Genomic DNA, 23,368 nt, shown 5'->3' on the forward strand with positions numbered 1-23,368 from the left:
CGCTTCTTTCAAAGAGTAATAGTCTTTTTGGTGCGAAACATCGCCCAAACGTGTCAAGAATTTTCGTCGCAAAGCCGTGTGATTACAAAGTGTGATTACAAGGCCAGAAAATTCCAAGTAATAAAAACGGCGGGTTAATATTCGCAACCTCGGATTTTCTTCTACAGCAAATCCCTGGCAGCACGCGAGCTTGTATCTCGCTCCCGGGCTCTTTGGTAAAGCTCCCGAAACACTAAAAGAAACTCTGTTATTTTCAAAGTTTTAATGCTCGGTCTCTTCTGCCTACGCGCTCGCTCGTCTTCTCTCTTTTCTTACTTTTCTCTCCAGGGCTTTCTGTCTTTCTAGAAAAACGTCGCGAGAGAGTACGTAAGATAAATAAAAACCGAGCAAAAGAGAAAAAAAAGGGGAGAGAGAGAGAGAGAGAGAGAGAGAGAGACACGTCGTTCTCAACGATAATACGTAATACAAAGTAACCGAAGCGCACCGTCGCGATCCGTATTTCTTTCGACTTTCCTCGAATGCAAGTCCAGAGTGTGGCGTCACTTTCGGTAGCACGGAAACTCATTTTCCACATCGGCGATCCTCGAAATTGTCGCGATGCGTGAAACAGAAACGAGATGGACAACTATCTTTTCCCGCGCACGCTCCGTGTTTTCAACGTCACGACTCTGGCCGTTTTGCGTTACCACAGCCAGAGTTCATAAAAATTCATGAAACGATCTTTTATGCATTGGTCCATCGTGAAATTTCGACGAACCTTCCCAGCAACAAGCGAAAAAAAATTAGTCGTTAAAATTATTCGACGATGCATCGTCATTCTTTCCTACCAAATTATTTCATATTGTTGTTTGCGACTTGAATATTTAGTATACTATATATCGGCCCTATATTACGAGTGCCATTAATGTGAGAGATAATGCAGTGCCATATTGAGAAATGTGATGAAACTGCTGCAAAGAATAATATTACGTTTTTATGTTAAAACAAAAAAAATACCTTATATATGCAAACCTTATATATGCCTTTTTCCATTTTCATATAATGTACAAGTGACTTTGAAATATTCATATAAATTATTAACGTGTTCCGCGCGCGGAACAATATAAATGGATTTTCCTACAAAGTCAGAAAGTCTCGGTACGATAAAAAAATATATTTAAATTCTGTAAAATATTTCACTTAATACGTGAAAACTTTGTTATCTGTGTAAGTTTTTCGCTATGGAAATCATGTACATTTATCTGTTGTTTAATTTTCAAAAAGATCCGATAACGCAGCAAGAATGAAGACTGACCGTCATAAATCGAAATGATACACCGCGTGCACGCTTATATATCACACGTGTTCTGTAAATTCTGGCAATGCCGTCGAAGAGCCGTTAGTCAAATCGAATCTGATCGCGTTACTTTTGCGACCGCATGACCTCAGGTCGTTGTTACTCTTGTCGCGGATCGCGTCTTATCGATATCTATGACCTCGATAAATCGAGAACAAGATTCCTCCTTCCAACTTTGGTGACTGAAACTTACACGCGCCGTACAAACGGCGTAAATCAACGCGAAAGATTAAAAAAAGAAAAATAAAGAAAAAAATATCGCAATAGGTAATTGCTGCATATACATGTATATATGTATATGTATTCCTTGCTCTTTGGTCTTGATTGCATATAATAATAAGTAGAAAAAAAAAAAAATATATATATATATATATATACTTTTAAATTGTATTTACTTTTTATACGTGTAATTTAAATTGAAAAAAAATGATTCTTTTTTATATGTATATTGCGATCGAGTAAAATGTAAATTCACAAATTTCGCGAACGTATATCAAAGCGTATATATTACATATATATATATTAAAGCGACAAATATAAAAATTATAACTTTCACGAGCTGTTTTTTCACTGATTCCGTATAAAATTCGCATCCATCCATCGCGGCACGCCGACATGATGTGCTCGAAAAATTAATTTTAATTCTCTCTCTTTTCTACAGCGGCCTCCAAAGTTTTTAATATTCGATTTAAATGTAGCGGATAAATTGTTCCATTGCGCTTCTCATTCATTCGATACTTTTAATATATTCATATATCGTCCGTCAGACAAAACTCCGAGTTTTAAAAACGAGGAAATATACATACATCTCTATATTACCGAGCATCTAATTATTACTTTTCATATTCCGTAATTTCCGCTGAAATGCTTCTCTTCGTTTCGTGTAACATTGAAAAACGAACGTATAGGTAAATGTAATAAATACCTCTATTATATAATATGAACCGCTTTTCATCTGTGTATTTTCATTTTCTTCTGCATACACAATTTCATTAAACATAATATAAATATATTAACCAACAATAATAAACATAGAACAATAAACATCAATTCTACATCCATCGCTATTCAATATAAAACACGATAATAATTTCTGAAAACAAAATGAGATAATGATGTTAATGCAGCTATTAATAAAAATTGTCTCTGTCCTTCTCTCTCTCTCTCTCTCTCTCTCTCTCTCTCTCTCTCTCTTCTTTTTTTACCGTGTGCAATAATAATCGTGAAATTTACCTTATTTTAGAAAGTTATTAGACATTATTCCGAGCATAAAATAACAGCGTTTCATGCGAACGAAAATATAAGGCAGAAAATCTTTTCCTTTTTCAAATTGATGCACGCTTTCAGCGTGCCATTTTGTTACCGTGCTATAACAAAATTTCTTGTCGCAAAGTGCCTGTACGTTAAGGTTGGGTGAATCTTTATAGTCACGTACAAGGTACTTATTCGGAGCAGCGAGTGGAAAAAGCATATGGAGATAATTGACAGGTTTTAATATTTAGCTCCCTCGCACGTATGCTAACACAATATCAATTTCTCTTTATAAGAAAAAAAAGCAAACTGCCAGTTAAAGAATAGTTTGCGAGACGTTAAACATTTATCGGGTCAATAGTGTGAAAATTAAAAAGCTCGTGAAAAAATAATAAGTAATATTTATATGAGAACATAAATCTCAAAAGAATATTTATATACATATATACATAACGCTTTTTCAAAATAATTTTCTTGATTACAAATAAATACAGTAAAGAGAAAATAACTTTTCGTACGATAATTACTTTAAATTTTCAACAATGTAATCTCGTTTTTTTCTTAATGAAACGTCCGTTTAATTATAACAACATTAATATCATTTCTAATTTTCCATCTAAATCGTGGAAAAATAAAATGAAATTATTATAAAAATATAACAGATATTGGTATATTATAAATTATAAAAATAAATAAGAGTAATATTTTACTGTTTTAATGTGGTTATGCAAGATAATATTATTCTGTCTACTTTAAACCTTGCTGAGACATTGTTGAGGAAAATGTATAACATGTCATGGTCTCGGGCTTTATGCAATATCGCCACGATACTGAATGGTAGGGAAGAATCGAGACGAAGGACGAAGGCGGAATAGTGGGAGCGACATGGAAGTCACGTAGGCCGCTTTGGTCCGACAATGATGACGGAGGCCGTTGCTGCTGTTGTAGCAGTCGTCGAGGCATCGAATTATCGCAAAGTTTCCACGACTGCGTCGGAATACGAATGAATATACCGGGAAATCGCGCCTGACACATACACACACACACCTCGACACAGCGAATGGACATTTTCAGGCGGAAAATAGCTCGCTAGCACGAGAGGATGGCGAATGGCGGATGACGGCTCTCTCTCTCTCTCTTTGCTCTATCCCATAAAATTCCTATCGCTAATCGGACAACAAAATCTTCCACGCATATGGATATTCGACTGTTACGACAAGAATCACACGAGTGCTTCTAACAGAGTTAATTGTTCTGACAGTTTCTAATATTCATTTTTATTTTACAAAAGTACGATAGGGTTTAATTAATTTTAGCCTTTAAGGAAAGAGAGAGAGAGAGAGAGAAATATAAATAAAAAAATCTCTTTACACATTCTTTTTGAAAAAAATCAATTTATGTGTATATATATTGCAAAATTTTTTAAATAATACGTTCTCTATGTAATGTCTTAAGTTTTTTAATACAAATTTTCTAAAATAAATCCTAAATAAAAAAGCAAATGTGTTTAAGAGAAAATGACAGATCGTTGAAAATATTGAGACACCTGACATTTCTAAAATTAATTATAATATTAGTTCTCTGATACACACACGCATGTACAGATACACGAATATTTTTTTAATTATACAAAAATCTATATCTTTATACTAATCTACACACGCACAATTTTCTTTGTAAAATACAATATTAGAAATTGTACTGATTAGTTACTTGTTAAATGTAAACATTCGAAAAGAGCAAATACTAGAATAAATATTTCGTGAAATATTACCATGCAGGTTTTTACTTTGTCGACACGCTTGTATGTAAACGTAATATAACGCGATATGACAACGCATAAACTCAAAGCGCTTCAGAGAAAACGATGCGTGGGTGCAACGATTGGTTTTATTTATAGATATAGTTTTGTTTAAATAAAGTTATTTTTTTCGATAAGATATATTTCCCGTTATATATTCCGTATAATGAATATAAATAAATTCATTATACGTTTATAGGTATATAAACGTATTATTTGGAATTAACAAGAAGAGAACAAGTAATATACATACTAATATAAAATATGAACAAAAATGAATCTATTGTAAAAAATGTAAATCGTAAAAAAAATGAATATTAATATATAAATAAACATATATTGTTTCATTTATAATTCAGTAGAAGAAACAGCTTTCTTAAATATCTTGAATTTTTATTTTAAACACCATTTAGAATTTATCTCTGTAAAGAATACGAGTTTTCTATAAATATGCAAAATATACGAGAGAATATAAGATTGGAAAAGTAAAATTAAATCTATAATATTTCTTTTATTAGAGATGTACCTCGTTATAATATCCCTTCTTATAAATATTTCAATATTCATTTCAGATAAATTTCTTTGACTAAAGGAATTCAAAGCGACAAAGTTATTCGAGTGGCATTACTATTTAATCCTTGAGCGTCATCACACTATTTTGCGCACATATGAGCGTTAATGTAACCTAAGAGAGTTCTTTTTCGTTTATCTATCTGTGGAATTTGTAATAAAGATATTTAAGCTTCCCTCTGCCCCCCAGTCTCGAGCCATAACTCTATAAGTACTGTTTATAGAAATAAAACGCACATGTTTATCATCAACCTTGAGTAAGATAATCCGTGCATGGTACTGAAAAGTTAAATATTTAAAACTCCAATTTGAAATATTTATTCATACGAGTGAATAATTTATCGCGTGGAAAAACGCTCCGATTGTTTGAAATTCCGAGCGTAGGAGAAAAATTTTCTTCTTGTTACCTATTGCGTTTGCAAATTCAGCGTCGCGCCTTTTTCGGTCATTCGCATTTCCAGACTCGTTCGTCCTCGTTCTTTCTCTGTCCCTCCGTCTCGCGCGCGCGCACGCGCACGCGCACGCGCGCGATCTCGCGTGTCTCGTGTGACCATGCGCGTGCACGAGAAACACGCGTTATCGTAATCTGCTTTCCGAGCATATCGTCGTCCTCTCTCGCGGTACTGGCATAACGTAATCTTCGCCTCGTCTTTCCGGTCACGTCGAAGTCGAGAGAAGGGGGGGGGGGGGGGGAAAAAAAAAAAAAAAAAAAAGGAGAGAATTCGAAAGCAGGCGCGCCTTTGCCGTCGTTGGCGTTGGCGTTGGCGTTACACGATGCTTCCCAAGATTGAAAATTCCCCGCTTCGTACTTTGTCATCGCGTTCCCTCGATTCAAAATCCGGACGAAACTATTTGTAAGTTTCGAATTTTTTTACTGCGATTACCGATTAACTTTACGACTATCAGTTATTCTTCCCGCGTTATTATTCTATACAGCCGAGATATATGTATATGAGTTTGTGTATACGAATAGCAATGCAATTTAAAATAAACGATTGTTTAGTAATCTGTATCTTAATCATTATATAAACATTCTTTCCTCCTTTCTCAAAGTAATCTTGTAATCAATGTTCCATGAAACTGCATATTATGCGATTGCATAATTGATTTAGAAAGGTATAATATTATTGAAATGATTAGAGATTTTATTTTTCGACAAATCAGATATTATTCCAAGCTGGCAAGTCGTGAGTCGCGACACGAATTCATTTCTGCAGGCTCATCTCGTTTAATTGAAAGTCCAGCCGAATGACTTTCAACTGTTACATCATTCGATTACGCATATTAAAGTAACGGATCGACGACGGTAAACAACGCAGCAGCGCTGCCGCTGCCGCTGCCCGATATTACGTTTGATCCGATATATATCGCATTTCGTCCAATTACGGGTGAACTCTAATTTACACCTCTCGGTGTCCTCTTGCTAGCGGGCTGACAAAAACCAGCCTTGTGGCGGCCGCGAAATGAACTATCGATTTTGCATTAGTTATATGTATATAACGCGCGAGGGACGCGTTAGTTTCGCGTGTGTGTTTTGGTAAACATCGCAAGATAGATCGTCATTGACCATTTCCGATGGCAAGTCGCGACACAATACCAACGATTGATCACCAAGCCCCCTCCTCCCTCCCCCCCCTCTCTCTCTCTCTCTCTCTCTCTCTCTCTCTCTTTGACATTATACATCACTCGATTAATTTTCTGTCATCTTTAACACACGTGTTCTTTTAGAGATTGTCAATCTCTGTATATATAATCCGATGTCAATTTAATTTAACTTGTTGGTAAAAACCGTGCCTTTATCATGAATTTTGAAAAAAAAAAAAAAAAAAAAAAAAAAAATTGCTCGGTATCTTTTTGAATTCGCATAAAACATTACGTTTTCTCGAGCGCAAAAGTTTTTATTTTACGTCGTCAAAATTGCGAAATATCGACAACGCCGGAGGGATTGGCAAGTTTCCTGCAAATTAAAGCATTGGCACCCTCACAACGGCGTGCCAAGTTTAGCCGGACGTGCGTGAGCAAACAGAGATAACTATATCGATGCCCTTCTCATTCCATCTCTTCCTTCCCTCCCCTCTAGCCAAACGTGGGAAGGCAGAGCGATTGCGAGCGCAGCGAGGGGGTGAAACAGGGGAGGGAGCACGGAGATCCCTTCCCTCTTTCCCCTTGGTCAGAGATATTTATTATCCCGCGGCGTCGTTATTACCGTCGACGATTATACACCAGTTAAAATACGAAATTACGAGCCGCGGACTTCGACGAAGGAAAAAATAGAGACTGTATGTTTTCCTGAATGGAATGCACCAAGTTGGTGTGGCGTGAGAAATAAAACTACTCGTTTGCACGCAAAATGATTGACGAAATGGCCCATTTTCTACCACAATAAACAAGTACGCTAATTAATAATACGTTGATTATAGTACGCAAAATACTGGGATCTGCTTTGGGAATTTAACGCTCGGCGATCCTCTGGCGAGTTTAATGTCAAATTTTGTATTTCCTTTTTTAACATTACTTATTGTTAGAGAGCGCATTGAATATTAGTATTAAATCCCATGTAAAAAATATTGACGTACGTGGAAAAACACCAAACACTGTTTTTACTAAATAATTCAAAATAACTCAATTCAAATCTTGTAAAAAATTCCCTGATTTTCCAGGTATTTTTGTTTCAAAATTCCAAGTAAAAAGAATATTTTCAAGATTTTTTTTTTTTTTTTTTTTTTAATACAACTTTCTCAAAAATTAATTTTTTTATTACATGCATTTTCTGATGTTTTAATTAATAAAATATTAATTAAACAAGTTAAATTGGTAAATTAAACGCTAACCATATTTCGATAATTCTATCGATTGATAAAATGTGTTATTCTTCATTTCCGGTATTTGATGTAAGAGCACCCGATTCTTGTGATTCACAACCTTATCAAACAGAGTCTAATGTACATACAAAAATAACGCGAGACTGATAAGACGGACGGACCTCCTCTATGTACGAGTAAACGTTAAAATATTTATATTAAAAATTTATTTATATTGTAAATAAGAGTACATACCTTCCTCTTGCAAATGCTGCTAGATATTTTTCTTCCTTCTGCCTTGCTATCAAAAGGAGGGTATAAATCTGAAAAAAATTAAAAGGACAAAATTATTATTTATTCTTGGAATTTGCCCTTGTGTGACTTGTTATTAATATGTGACGCAAGACAAAAGCGACGCACGTGCAGTACTAATTACATTTTTCCTATGTGAACGTCATGATGATTCTCCTCTTTGCACAGTATAGTTCCCGTTTCCCTTTTATCCTCGGTAAAAGATACGATTTGTACGGAAATTAGAATTCTCGCGCGATAAGATTGCGCGTGTATTCATCACAGCGGACTATGGTAAAATCCACGTGGAAAGATGCGTCGTTAAAAGCAGGGTAATAGAGGTATGTCTACTGCCGCATATATGCGTATCCGGATGAGAAAGAAAAGAAAAAGAGAGCAGAAGAAAAAAAAAAAAGAAAAAAAGGATAGAATCGAGAGGGTGGAACATTTGTCAATGTTGCACCCCTCCTCACCTTGGCCGAGACTATAAGAGAAAAAGGAAGAACCAGAGAGAAAGAAATGTACGAGACGGTTACATACACGCGAACGGTGTGCGAACGCGCACTCTACGTACGGTACAGGGCTTTTCAACGAGGTCCCTTGAAATATGGGATCTGCTGGACAAAGCGGGACTTTCCCCCTCATTCTCTGTCTCTCTCTCTCTCTCTCTGTCGGTCCCGCAGGACCTCCTGATAACCCTTGAAAGTGAATGTAGTCTGGAGCTCAGGCTCAGAGAGCAAGAAAGAGCGAGAGAGAGAGAGAGAAAGAGAAAGAGAAAGAGAAAGAGAGAGAGAGAGAGAGAGAGAAAGCGCAAAACATCGCGTGTGCAGCACAGCCTCTGGGGAACAGTCAGCGGCTGCGTCGACCGGATGTGATATATACCACGCGTCTGGTTCTCTCTCGCTATTTTTCCGCGGCAATCGGTTACTTCCATGGGAAATTAACCAACGTTTCTTTTTTTTCTTTTTGTTTTTTTTTTTGTTTTTTTTTTTCTCTCTTTTTCGATCTCCAAGTCGCCATCACCACCGGTAGTGGCTCTATTGCCAAGCGATGTGACTGGACCGTGGGGTTCCACAATGGCAGCTTTTGTTTCCGGCCATTGTCGATATCTTTCGGTTAAACTAGTTAGTTTGGCGATCGTGCAAATCGGTTCCGGGCGTGTACCAACAATGAACGGTATTTGATCACTAATTTAGCGCACCGTTCTCCCTCTTTGTTGTCAACATTGCGCAAAGTTATGCCAAAGTTTTGTAATATTTTAGTTTAATAGTCGAAATCTTGTTGATTCTATCAAGAATAATAAAAGTACTACTGAGGTAAAAATATTTCTTTACTTTTCAAACAATCGCGGATAGGCAAAGTCTTAATTATTGAAGAAATACTAAATTCTTGCATTTATCATTGGCTGAAACTTGGCGAAGATTTGTTGCCAGATCCTCTGGGAGAAAAGCTTCGTAAGCTCGTCGTTGCAAAAGTTTGACAACTGCTGTATGATTTACGAAAACCTCTGCTGCCGTAAACGATAACGTCAACGGCGCGGACGCCTTTCAACTTTCAACCGGCGAGTGGCCTTTTGGCGCCCCGAGATCGGCGATTGAATTTTACAACTGTATAAATACGATGACGCGTCGTCAAGTGAGAACATTTCGTGAGCTTTTTTCTCTTTGCTTTTTTCCTTCTTTCTTTCTTTCTCTCTTTCTTTCTTTCTTTCTTTTTTTTTTTTTTTTTTTTCTTTTTCTTCGTTTACCCCGGGCGAGAAAACGACGATGCCGAGGGGGCACGAAAAAGAAGGCATTTTCTCGTTGCAAGATTTACGGCGTCCAAGTATCGACGAGAGGGCGAACGAAAGCGCAGAGCTTCAAGGAGTTTTCCAGTCTGAATCGCTGGAAAATCGACGGTGACGCCGACGAGAGTGTCCCCGTATCTATTTTACCGTCCGTTTCTTCCTCCAGCGGCCCGTTCACGAGCGCACACGAGGTTAATTTTTAAAGTTCCAGACGAACGAAACGAAAGCAGAGAGTCTCGCATTTCAAGCGCTCGTGCTCTCGATTTTGCGACCAGCAGGATTATTGATTCTTCGCTATTGCTACCTCGATTCAAGCTCGAGAAGAGACTAGTGACTTTATTTTCAGAATATGTGTAAGTCTGTATTAGGTATACATCATTATCAAAATTTATCTGTGTAGCCTCGCAAAATATTATATATATTATATATATATCTTGCTTTCTGCAAAAATGTGTAATTAATAAAATTGACTATATGTTGTAAAGATTTTCACTGATAAGAAATCGATTTTAAATTTGCCGAAATATAGTGTATCTTTAACATTACAAGAAATTATCTCTTTCTGTCTCTCTTTTTAATATACATACATACTTACTATCTATACTCTCTATCTAACATTTTAATATTTTAATAATATAAATTTACTTTCAAAACACACGTTTAATACATATATAAATAATTATATTATATCACATATACACGAAAAAAAAAAAGATTTGTATAAAAAGACAATATTTGTTAAAAAGTTCTAATGTAAAAATATGATTTTAATAAATTTAAAATTTTTTAACCAATTGTAAAATATTATATTAATGATCTCATTAATATTCGACGCGGAATTAATTATAAAATATATAAGTATATATATTTCAAGAAAAGAGAGGAGAGAAAGAGAGAGAGAGAGAGAGAGAGAGAGAGAGAGAGAGAGAGAGAGAGAGAGAGAGAGAGAGAGAGAGAACCGTGTTCATATCTACAAGGAATATCAACGCTCAATGAATATACGAATTTTTTTTGGAGTACACGTATCCGGAAAAGTTCGATATCAAAAGTGCGTATCCGTGCTTGGCGTATTCATGCGGTTAGAAGAGAAAATCCGCGGCATATCCGCTATGATTCACCTCACATTTCCGCTTTTCTTCTTCGACTGGCTATAATCCAAGTTAATTTTAAAAAGCCCGAGACGAACGAATCGTTCGACCCTCCTACTCTCCGTGCCTTCATCCCCGCTTCTTCCCCGAGGCTCAATTTTACGTTAGAATTATCGATTGTATGCGATCGAGTTTCGTCAAGTCTCGAGAACTCCGACTTATACAGGAAGCAGGTAAAATGACAAGGATAAGAGGGAAAGGAGTGCGGAAAATTGAACGAGTTCGTTCGCTGCTCGAACACATTTTACAAGACGCAACTAACCAGCTTTATTTACTTGAAACTTGGATTTTCAATCCCGTCTTCGAGTCTACCTCGGCGATATTGAATATGAATATTGATTACGATGGAATCTTCGACGAAAAGAAACGCGATTTTTTACGAAAATATCTAATTGTCATTTTGAATTCGTTACGACGGCATATTCGGCATAAAATGCTAAAAAATGAGATGGATTCTTCCTTCATCGTCTGGCGGGGCATTTTCGGAAAAAAAAAAAAAAAGACGCGTACTGCGAAAGGATAATGCCGAGGACTTGGCTATCAGGATCAAGCGCGACGATGGATTTACGGTGCTCGAGTGGTCCTTTACGGTCGAGCTAGCAAGCTCTGTCTAGGATGCTGCTGAGCCCCGAGGCGAGGATTGTTCAGCTAGTGTCACGAGAAGCGATTTAAGCGCGATCCTAGCTGTGGATTACCGCGAGATCCTTCGACCCGGACCGAAGCGAGTTAGGATTACAGAACCTCGTTTGATGCCAAACTCGATCCACACGCTCGACTCCTACCACCGTGCCGGACAATGCCGATTATCTTTGCGCCATTTTGTCATGGTTCTTCCCGAATCACATGCAGATACATGTATAACATTCATCATCTCACTATATATCATTCCTTAGTATTGAAAATTATTGAAAATTTTTTACACAAAAACAATCTAATAGATATAATTAAAAATGTACAATTTTTTTAAGCGATATATTTTAAGAAATATATTTAAATAATATCGATAGGGGATAACAGCGAAATGTAAAGTATGTATATAAATTTGTAAATCATTAACAAAATATTAATGTTTTTGATTTTTTAAACTGACAATTTAATACTTGACTACTCGTTAGCACTTGTGTGTGCGTGTGTGTTATTTTGTACGCGGAATCATTTTTCTTGCGCGAAAAAGCAGTTTTTTTTTTTTTTTTTTTTTTTTTTTTTGTTAATCATTTCTGCGCCCGTTTCTTCTATTTTCTATAAGCCCTCCAACAATAAGTGAAAACGACGGCAGAAAAAAATGACAATAATCAAACATGGTACATTATTTTAAAATACATCTTTTGATTCTCTTTTCAACCGTGCTTTTTTTAATGTGAATGGATATTTTTCGAAAAATCGTACTTAAAAGTTCTAGGTATTAAACAACTTTTTTAAAACAACAAATTTGAAATATACAATTTAGAATGTAATTTTTATTTATTTTATAGTTTCATTCATACATTATAGCAAATGTCCAAAATGTTCGTTTAGAGTTTGAGAATCGACTTTTTTTTGTTTATCAAACAACATTTAAGAATATTTGGAACATTTGTTACGATAAAAGAAACTGTGAAGTAAATAAATTGTATTCTAAATCAAATATTTAAAGTTTTTCGTATTTAAAACTTTCAAGTGAAATTTCTTGAAAAATGTTGACTCATATTAGAAACAAAAAACAAACACGTTTGTAAAAAGAATTCAAATAATGCTTGACCCTTATTGCCACTTTAAATTTTTAATGAGACAGCTATTTCGAAAGAGATGAAACACCATTGAATTTATCACAATCATACGTTTCATTTTTTTTTAAACAAAATCGACCTCTTTTGTCATTTTTTTACAAAAATTAGTCGGTCACAAACTAAACAAGATGAAAATTTTTCAAATAAATCTATATATATACTCCCTGTAAACACACATATATATATATATATATATATAAATATATATATATATATATATATATATATATATATAAATGGAATGTCTGCCTTCCCAATTCCTTCTCTCCGTAAAAGTTCGCAGTAATATTTTATCCATCCACTTCACCTTTTCGGAACCAAGTAATATCGTGCGTCAAAAATAAATCGCGGACGTTACGTTTCCGCTGGAAATAGGGAATAAAAAAGAATAGCGAGGAAATTCAGCAATCAAACCTGCAAATCTCCCGGGCAAATATTTTCATTTGTTCACGAGTAGTGGTTGGAAATTGGAGTGGTTGAATAATGACTGCGTGAATCAAGCAAACGCAAGGAAAAATAAATAATATCCCAGAAAAAATGTGAATCGACGGTATAAAAGATAGATAAGTAGATACAAAGAAAAATAGAAAAGAGAAAGAAAAAGAGAGAGAGGGAGGGGGGAGAGTGTGAGAGAGAGAGAGAGAGAGAGAGAGAGAGAGAGAGAGAGAGATTTGAAAAAAAATGTAAAGAGCTTAAGAAATTAGATTTTTATATTTGTATGTATAAATGTGAGGTAAAAACATATGAAATTGAAATATGAAATGAAAAGGAAAATATTCCTGCATACCATAAATCACATATGTTGCACGGCAAAATGACGCTCACATACAAAAAATGAAATTACATATTTTCTCTTTATGGATTTTAATAGAGCAGGTAATTATTATCCATTAAAATTTCCCTTTTTCAACATACAATTTGTTTTGAAAAGAAAAAAAAAAAAAAAAAAAAAAAAAAAAGAAAAAAAAGAAAAACAATTCTGATTCTTATCGTATAATCGTAAAACATTTTATTCTGTCGCCAAAGCAATTAATTAAGTTACCATGTCTCTTTAGATGTTGCTGGTGCAATTTAACGAAGTCCCCGGTGACTGGAAACTAGCTCGCGAGCTAGCAATGAAATTATTGTCGCTCGCACGACGAATTTCATCGGCCGCGTCTAATTAGGAAAACGACGCGACGAGCGATGAATACAGAACTTGGCAAATTATATCTCAATCGGTTTCCCATATGCGTAAACTGCAGGATTAAACCAAAATTAACACGCAAACGAATATTCGATATACCGAAATACAAAACTTTCCTTGAATTTAACGTAGAATTAAATACTATAATAATGATATGTATACATACAAGTATATTTATTCATGTATATTTTACAATTAGATAGAAATTTTAACAAAAGCATCAATTTTAAAAATGATTACTTCAAGTTCATACATTCAAGTTAAAATTTTCTCTTTAATTAAAACATTAATACTTTATCAAGTTTTATAACAAGGAGTGAGAGAGCGATGTATAATAAAAATGTACATATTATCAACCAACAACTTGACATGGACAACTTCACGCGTGCGCAAAGAATTTTTAACACGGAAAGCTTAATAAAAAGTATTTTTATTGCCGATTTCCCGCCACAGTACATAGAGCGAAGGCATTTTATCGCTCCGCGGAAGAGGGTGTATCAGATAATTTAAAGTACGGTACACCCGACAAACGGGGCAAACGACTTTATCGAGATGGAAGACGTCCCCTTATTTGCATCAGAATCGGCTCTGCTATAAATATCCGTAATTCTCAAGATCGTTGCTAGATGGGCGGATGATTAATTCGCTAAACGCCCATCCACGTACTTTGTATACGATAAGTGTATTATAAGTGTTCCATCGTGCGTGAAATGCGCGTTATAAAGCGTTATAAAGCGCAATAACGGGATCGAGAATTGATTAAAACTCTTTGTGAAAATATTATTTAAATATTTTACTATCCGTACAATAAGAAATCATTATTTTAATTAATTAATTATTTTGAGCTTCTCTCTGCTGAGAAAAATATATATGTCAAATATTTAGCTTTGATTTGTAAAATCAACTACACACATTTCGAGTATAGTTTTACGTAAAAATTATTTTTTATATTTATACTTTTTATAATTAATGAAAAGGAAAATAAAGTTTTATATAAATTTTTACTTTTTGTTTCAAACGCTCCATTTTGTTCATTTTTGTAGCTTATTCGCATTATATTTCATGAAAATATAAATTTAGTAAAGCGTAAATTATAAAATACATAGATGGAGAGAACAGGATACATATCTGAAATAATAATAATATGTTGCAATGTTAAAAAAAGAGAGATATACATTTATTATGATTAGTCGCAATAAAGAATTAAGCTGTTTAAAATCGGTTATTATATTTCGAGTTATAAACAAGATAAGAGATAATGAAATGCATAGTAAGGTAGCGTCATTGTCTGTGATTGTATCCGAAATGTAAAACGCGAGACTTTTTAAGCGCTCTCGTAATTATCCGGCAAAGTCGCGGAAAGCTGCTTCATCTCCCGGTTTAATTATTACGAGGAAACCAACGAAAAAAAGAAGTTTTTCCACACAGGCGTGCGGAGGTGTGGCTGCGCCGATGAATCTGTCGAAAAGCGTGGCAACATTGCGATAGCCACTTTGAACAGAAAGGTAAAACAGGACCAACATACACACAAGCAGTGATCTTTGCCCGAACCACAGATATCGAGCTTTTCCACGTCTCACTTCCTCCCCCACAAAGGAATGTTCCACACAGAGAACCAGAGTCGTATATTTCATTCTGGGTAAGGTCCACGTGGACACCGTTCTTATTACCGCTGGAACCGACGAATTATTGGAAAACTTCTTGGAAGAAACTTATTCCGCTGTTTTCCGTGCTTTCGCGAGAGGAACGGGGTTCATCAGTAAAGCGCCCCTCTTTTGCGAAATCACTAATATCCTACATCATCTAGAAACTATCTTAAATCCAAGAGCGAAAAAAAATTACACCTAGTAGTTAAATTATTTTCGAGAAAACCATCATTAAAGTTTCTCAGATTCAAGACCAAGACATAACTACTACTTTCTGATTCTCAATTTTTTAAATTATTTTCAATGGTCTTTTTTTAAATTCTGTATTTTGAGTACGGTTATTTTTATCACTTTTACTGAAAAAAATCGTCGATAAAATTAAATTATTTACATAAATACAGTTTTTTCATTTGATGTGAAAAGGCGCAAAGCTGTTTAATTTCATAAATATGATGTAAAAAGACAAGGTATATCATTGCGCATAATGGCAATTTGCAATCTCTGATTGATGCACCACTTGCATAATTATAATATATTGTATGTATATATAATATAAATTTATGTAAATTCTATTTTCCTTTTTACTAATTATATAAAAAGTATTAATATAAAATAATTTACATATATATTTTTCTCACGAGAGAGAGAGAGAGAGAGAGAGAGAGAGAGAGAGAGAGAGACTCGTAGTAAGCAATTATAATAATGATTTCTTATATAAATATAAGAAATATATCTTATAATATATATATATATATATTTTTTTTTTTTCTTTTTTTCTTTAAAATTTAAATGTGTTCTTACAAAACTATTAAGCAAACCGTACATGTATAAACGTACATATATATATTGTAATACTTGCTTTAAATCATAAATAGCATAATTTAATAAGCAAGTACGTAATTATTCATCGTCGTTATTGCTGCACAAAAATTATTTACATAAAATATGTAAAGAAATTTATCATGCGTTTTATCTTTTCCATTTGTGAAAATTGCAAAAATATCAATATACCTGGGAGAATTGTCGAAATTCAGAGGAAAAAAGCAGCCAAACGTTATTGCAGTCGACGTTATATTGCAGCTGAATACAAAAGCTCTTCCAAAGCTTTGACCAAGTCGTAAAACAAAAGTTGAATAGGGTGATAATGTCTGGTGGGTGAATAGGACAGCATATGTAGTGTCCAGTCGCTGTAACAACGAAGTTAGGATCGACAATCGATATTACCAACCCCTTTTGTTATATAAACAGTAAGCAGGATTGCAAAATATACGCGTACACGTCAAAAAGTCTATTAAATTGAGATATTCCAACAAGATAATTTTAATTACATTTTGTAAAAGGATAAAGAATATTAGAATAAAGAAAACACTTGCAAAGAGTAAAAAGAAATTTGTGTGCGTATATATGCATACAACTGTCATTGTGATCAACTTGTTAAAAAGAAATTAATCTAACATTTCCTAATGTATCATTATACACGTGCAATTATTGCACTTTTACTCAAATAAATCATAATTTAGCAAAAAGATATGCTTTCATCACTTATTTTCTTTTCTAAAGTTTTTTTTCAAGACATTTTTGAAGAAAAATTCAAAGTTTATCGATCGATAAATCTACCGTGAAATTTGTTTACATCCAATGTTTTTTTTTTTAGAGATTAGTCTCTATCGCAAAACAGCATAGAAAATTTTTACGCTACAAAGCTGAAATGATAAATATTGTACTTTTGCCGACCCAATGCGCATAATAAAAACGCTCGTGGCATCAAAGGCAGCTTGCGTTCACGAGACAAAACCCGAAACTATCAGCGACCTAGATAAAGAACAGCATTTCGATATTTCAAGCCCGCGTCGCGACGCTCTTTTCCCCCTGCAGAGAACAATGCGACCATTTGCATTTTGCCGCGGAACTGGAGATGAAAGAGAGTCACGGGCGAATATTTTGCGCCACTCTTGGCCCGCCCCTGTGGCCTTTTCCCATTCTTTCCTCGCCCTTTCTCTCTCCCTTGCTCTCTATATCCCCATGCCAAGGGTTCTAGGCCAAAAACGAATTGCGAGAATTATGGAAATTTCCACCACTACCAATCCCTTACTCTCCTCTCCCACGCATTTCATCCCGTTAAACTTCAACTCGCGATTATTTGCGGTTAATTCATACGAATGAATAAATGACTACTATAAAAATGTGTACCGTATAACTGATGAAAATCCCACATTGGCTGCATTATAATTATATCGCTTTACGCTTTGATTGTTCGTAAAAGAAACTATATTACATAAATTCCTTTATTAAGTATGAAATGAAGGAGTTTAATAAAGATATCGGTATTTTTTTTAATAACTACAATTTTATCTATTAAAAAAAACTCATCATTTCTACTATTTAATATTCAGGTACATATTTTTAATTTTTTTCCTCAAAGTATCATTCGTGCAAAGTTTTTAAATTTATATAACACAATGTGGCATTATATATTATATTTTAGTTTAATGCATGTGTATTAAAAATTTTTAAAAATTACTTCAATATTACAAAATGTATACAAATATCGTTTAATCTATCGTGATAACTATCGCGATAAAATGGTGGAATATTTTAATACCCGCGTTTAAAATACGTAATACAATTTCAATAATCAGTAGTACATGTATATTCCAACACGTTCAAAGTGATTCAGGTTAGTTTAAATATGCGTAAATTATACACAGATGCAATTCTGATGCGTTTCTCTCTCATATTTTACGAGCGTTTTACACGCTATTTCACATACTTTTTTCTTTTTATTTCTGTCCGCACTTTTCTCATGTATATATCACCGATTTCCAAATCCTATTTCTTAATCCCAATTTTCTTTGCATTCTTATCCTTCACTCACGGCTTTTTCTTGATTTTTCGTCACATAAATTACATTTTTTTCCCTTTTTCTCTCTTACTTTTTCTTAACATTTTCTCCTTATTATTGCCTTCTTCTTTGTATCTTTCGTTTTTCTAAGTTTTCTATATTCCTTCTCGTATTTTTTATACGCGCTGTAAATATATATTAAAAGAATAGCGAAAAATGTACTCGAAGCAAGTTTAGAAACATGTGCGAATATATATATATATATATATATATATATATATATATATTCGCTACATAATACATTTATACATTTGTATACAATTTTTTACCAATAAATTAGTACCAAATTTGCAAATCTAGGGGCGCATGGAAGCAAATAAATGCAAACAAAATCACTGCCTATTCTTCGTCGAGAGAATTTTCACCAAAAAATTTGCGAAATGGATTCACTTCGAAAACCCTGCCCTAACCTGCGAGCATTTCAAGGTCTGTCAAAATTAACTAAATCGTTTTGTTACTCCCATCCTACCGGAACAAATAAAAATTCAACTAAATCAAATTTAATTAAACCAACAACGTTTTATTGTTCCCGTTATATACATATATACATATATTGCCAAAGTATAAAATTGCGTAGCAGATGTTTCATTCCATAAAACAAAATAATAAATTATTTGGAGGAGCAAGTAAATCATTTTGATATAATAAAATTAAAAATTTTCCCTTTTCATCACGAAAGGTAAAATATAAAAACCAGGTAATAAAAAAATCAAATTTCACGTTTGCTATCATCATCAATTTTCATTCTTCTGAAAATATGTATATATCTTTCCATTCCTTTATTCAACCTCTTATACGCCTCTTTTACACTTATTGCAAATTATCGCTTTACAGTTGGAAAATGTGTATTAAATTTAACAAATATCGCATATCTCAAACGGGCCACAGAAATTTTTTTCGTTAATTTAACATATTAGACCTATGGTTAATAACATTAATATTATGTTATATTTTTAACATTATATATAAATTTCATAATTTGATATAAATTTTGTGTAAAAATTTAACGAGAAAATAATGTTAATGTAATATGTTATATATATATATATATATATATCACTTTTACAGAATAAACTCAACATTCTTTTCTGTAAATTTGAACAGATAAATCCTGTCACTAATAATACAGATACACATTTATTGTGTAAAATTAAAAAACTACGTGCGCATTGTGTTATTTTTACACTCTTTTTCAATTGTTTTGATAATTTAATACTCGACTTGAATTAACAGAATGGTAATATAATTAACAACTTTATTAACAAGTGTTAAATTTTGACATAAAAATTGTAACTAGAAAAATAAAAGTTGGTAATAAAAAAAAAGCACAAATTTTCCAACTGTGTTTCATCTCGATAATGTAATATCATGCCCGAAAATCACGCGAGAACGCGCCGTACTAAAGGCGCAAATGTAGATATCATATAGTTGGCGTGGAATAGTTCTCTGCGGTATTCTATCGTGGCCGCGAGCGAAATCAATCGCGCTTGAACGCGCTAGTATCGGGTCTACGCTTGGGACGCAATCGTCGGGGATATGGATTCGCCGTTCGATCCGACGCGCAGCAATAGAATGAGAAGCAATAGGATTCGGTCTGGCTATCAGCTGCTGAGCATCCTCGCGCGATTCACCAAGCATCGCGTCACGAGTTTCCATTGCGCATCACCAGCCGCAGGACTGCGAAACCGGTGACGGCAGTCACTATTCGAGATAGTCGAGGATTATCAAGTGTCGGAGCCAAAGCTTACACATCAGTCTGATGTAAGTTGACGGATAAACCACCGATCATAATTTACCCATTCACGGCGTGATATACATATATATATTTGTGTGATAAAATTTACAAATATTTAATTAAAATATTGAAATAAAAATTTTTTAAATTAAATTAAAATTAATTAAAAAAAAAAATATATATATATATATATATATACATATATATATATACATAAGTTTGAGTTGTTTTTTTCTTTCATTTCTTCCTCATACGATCGCAAGAATAGCGCAAGTATAATTTTCGGCTACAACTTTTCCGAATTTTTCTTTACCCTAATAATTTAGAAACAATTTTCAAGCAATTCCAGAGGATTCTGGATTTTTTTTTTTTTTTTTTTTTTTTTTTTTAAATTCATCAATGTAAAATGTCTTCTAAATAATTTTAAAAAATTCTAAACTTTTCACACGGAAATAAAATCCAGATTATTTGCCGGTGGTAGATTCCACGAGTTGGCTAGAAATGAGAATTGCATGTTAGTCGACGACTCCGTGTGTAATACACGTTTACACGGTAAATGCGTGCATACAACCGCTGCGTTGTAATAATAGTGCCGCGCGGTCGAAATTATTCTAAATCTGGTGCTACAACTTCCAGGAGTGCACATCGTGCGGCGCGCAGATACGGACTCCTATTGTTAATTAACTCGAGATTTGTTGCTCGAGTGGTGCCGGATGACAGTCTTGAATTTACCGGATGTAGCAACGTTCGTTAAACGCGAACAATTTACGAAGAAGATGTCTCAAGAGTAAAACAAACCGCAACCGGCCGTCGACGACTGGTTTCCTGAAAAGTACCGGAGTCAACTGAAGGAGAGCGAAGACGAGAGAGGTCTCTCTTCAAACTTTTGCTCTGATTATTTTTTATTTTTATTTTTTTTTTTTTTTTGTTTTTGCGAGAAGTGAAAGAAAGCACGAGAAAAAGATCGATGAATAAAGAGGAAAAAGGGTAGACTGACTACTAGAGCGAGTCGGATGAATGTTTTAATTCTAAAGTGAGACATGGAGAAAACAGAGATAAGACACTGACGGAAGCGGCACAATTAGTGAAATAACGAGGGAAAAACGCCTGTCTGCTCTCGGAGTCGGTGTTTTACTTATCTCTGCCACAATAACCAGAGTCGAGAAAGAATCAACAGACTTGATTCTCTTTTACCGTTCACGCGCATTCCAGAAATACTTTGATTTTCTTTTATATTACTTACTGCATACAAATCTTTTTAACAACTTAGAACAGTCGATAGACGGTGTCTAGAAGTAGTTGTTTTCTCTTCCCTACATGTTTTAATTTTTTCAATATATTTATTATGCAAAAAAATTCAATAAGCACAAACAAGGAAAAATGTTGACATTAGCATTAAATATCGTATTATATAAATTATTTTCTTATTTATCCCATATATATATTTATATATATTTACTTATATATATGTATTATTATTTTGAAACATTTCGATAACAAGAGTTTTTTTTTAAAATATTGTACCCATGTCCATATTAATATTAATATCTTGCTTCACTATCTTGCTCTTTTCTCACGTTAATTCTATTTTAATATACAGATCTTTTTATATATTTTATGCCTATCTAGCAGCTCTACTTTCCTTTAAACTTTAAATGAAAAAGGACGAGAATTTTTCCTATAATTTTTCAAAAATATCATAGGTATTCTGCAGACTTTATCGTTTTTCTTTAAGATGCAGACACTGTAATCTTCAAAAATTACATCTTTACTTGGAAAGTTGGTTGGTTCAAACCTTTTCAAAGAAAAAAATAGAGAAGAAGACTGAGAGATGCGTGGGAGGAGATGCAAAAAATTGTAGTAAAAAAAAAAGCTCTTTCACCGAGCACATTCTCATTGCATATTCAATGGAATAGCACACGTACACGTGTGTACCTGACGCTGGCAAATGCAGAAAAAAAAAAAGTACGCCAACTCTGATGTATGATCTGAAAAAAAGGGGACGAGCTCGCCCCGAGCGCGCAACAATACAATTGCAAAAGCGAGGTTAAACAAGGATACGTGCGAACCGATAATTTATTCGAGGAAAAAACGAATAGTATCACGCACTTTCGGCAGCTTTATGCGTGCATCGAGGGCATTCTATGCATATTCGAGCGTTCTATACATTCTATATATAAACGTTCGGCTATCTGACGTGATGGTTTCCAGCGAATAATATAAATAATAATGGCCTTTATCTCACAATCGTCGAAAAACCTCATTAATAATTAACTCGTAATCTTTATGAATACCTTGAAGCGCGTGTGCGATAATTTGAATAAAATTAAACAAATAAATAAATTTAAATAGAATATGTATGTGTTATTTCTCTAAATATAATAATTTTTCTTCAATTTTACTATCTATAAGTAATGGCGATTCTTGTGCAGTTGAAAAAAATATCTCGACATTAAATACCTTTAGTAGCTAAAACTCAATTAAGATCCTTTTGGGATAAAATTCGCTCGAGATTGAAAGCGTGATTCATCTATTTTACCGAACAGTAATGTATTAAGGAGGAATTAGATTGAACTGAAACGAGGAGACAAGGCGTGTAATATACCGCGACTTGGATATAAGTGAACGAATATATGGTATATATTCCTCAATTTATAGACTATATTGAATAATGAATCCAGATATACATGTATGTACAGATATAGACGCGCGCGCGTGTGTGTGTGTGTGTGTGTGTATTCGTAAAAACACTCGTTCCCATTCACTTTTTTCCAGCGCAATGACATTTGTTTTCTTTCCTGCATACATGTAAATTTATTCGCTTGCCGCTTTTGTATGTTCGGTATGCAGATTTTACATCGCGCCCTCACACCGTCGATACAATTTCGCAGTGGCTTAGTAATTTCGATTTAGGTTTCTCGATAAAGGATAGCAGCACTGAAGCTGAGGTGAAACTCTAGTACGCGGCTTTCGATTCAGACCGTACCAAAGCGGGTTCCGCCACGTCAGTTTCGAACTCTGATCGCTGTTACCGTTCGTTAACCTTTAAGCGATGTAGAATTGAGGAATTTCAAACTGCATCAAGGAGATATGCGTTTATTTATGTAAAAGAATTTACAACCCCTTAAGGCTTGATTTCGCCAAGTGTT

At 34.2% G+C, this 23,368-nt stretch overlaps 1 protein-coding gene across 3 annotated transcripts in view; it reads right to left on the reverse strand.

The window, feature by feature from the left end:
* Ph4alphaefb (prolyl 4-hydroxylase subunit alpha-1) overlaps positions 1-23,368 on the reverse strand; it is a 167,675-nt gene that overhangs the window by 58,486 nt on the left and 85,821 nt on the right. For all 3 annotated transcript variants that reach the window (XM_072899158.1, XM_072899159.1, XM_072899160.1), the window contains one exon: positions 8,015-8,082. In XM_072899158.1, the coding sequence (XP_072755259.1) occupies positions 8,015-8,082 (68 nt within the window). The remainder of the gene's footprint in view (positions 1-8,014; positions 8,083-23,368) is intronic.

The sequence above is a fragment of the Anoplolepis gracilipes genome, chromosome 9 (genome assembly GCF_047496725.1).
Source record: "Anoplolepis gracilipes chromosome 9, ASM4749672v1, whole genome shotgun sequence".
In the NCBI taxonomy this organism is placed as follows: domain Eukaryota; kingdom Metazoa; phylum Arthropoda; class Insecta; order Hymenoptera; family Formicidae; genus Anoplolepis; species Anoplolepis gracilipes.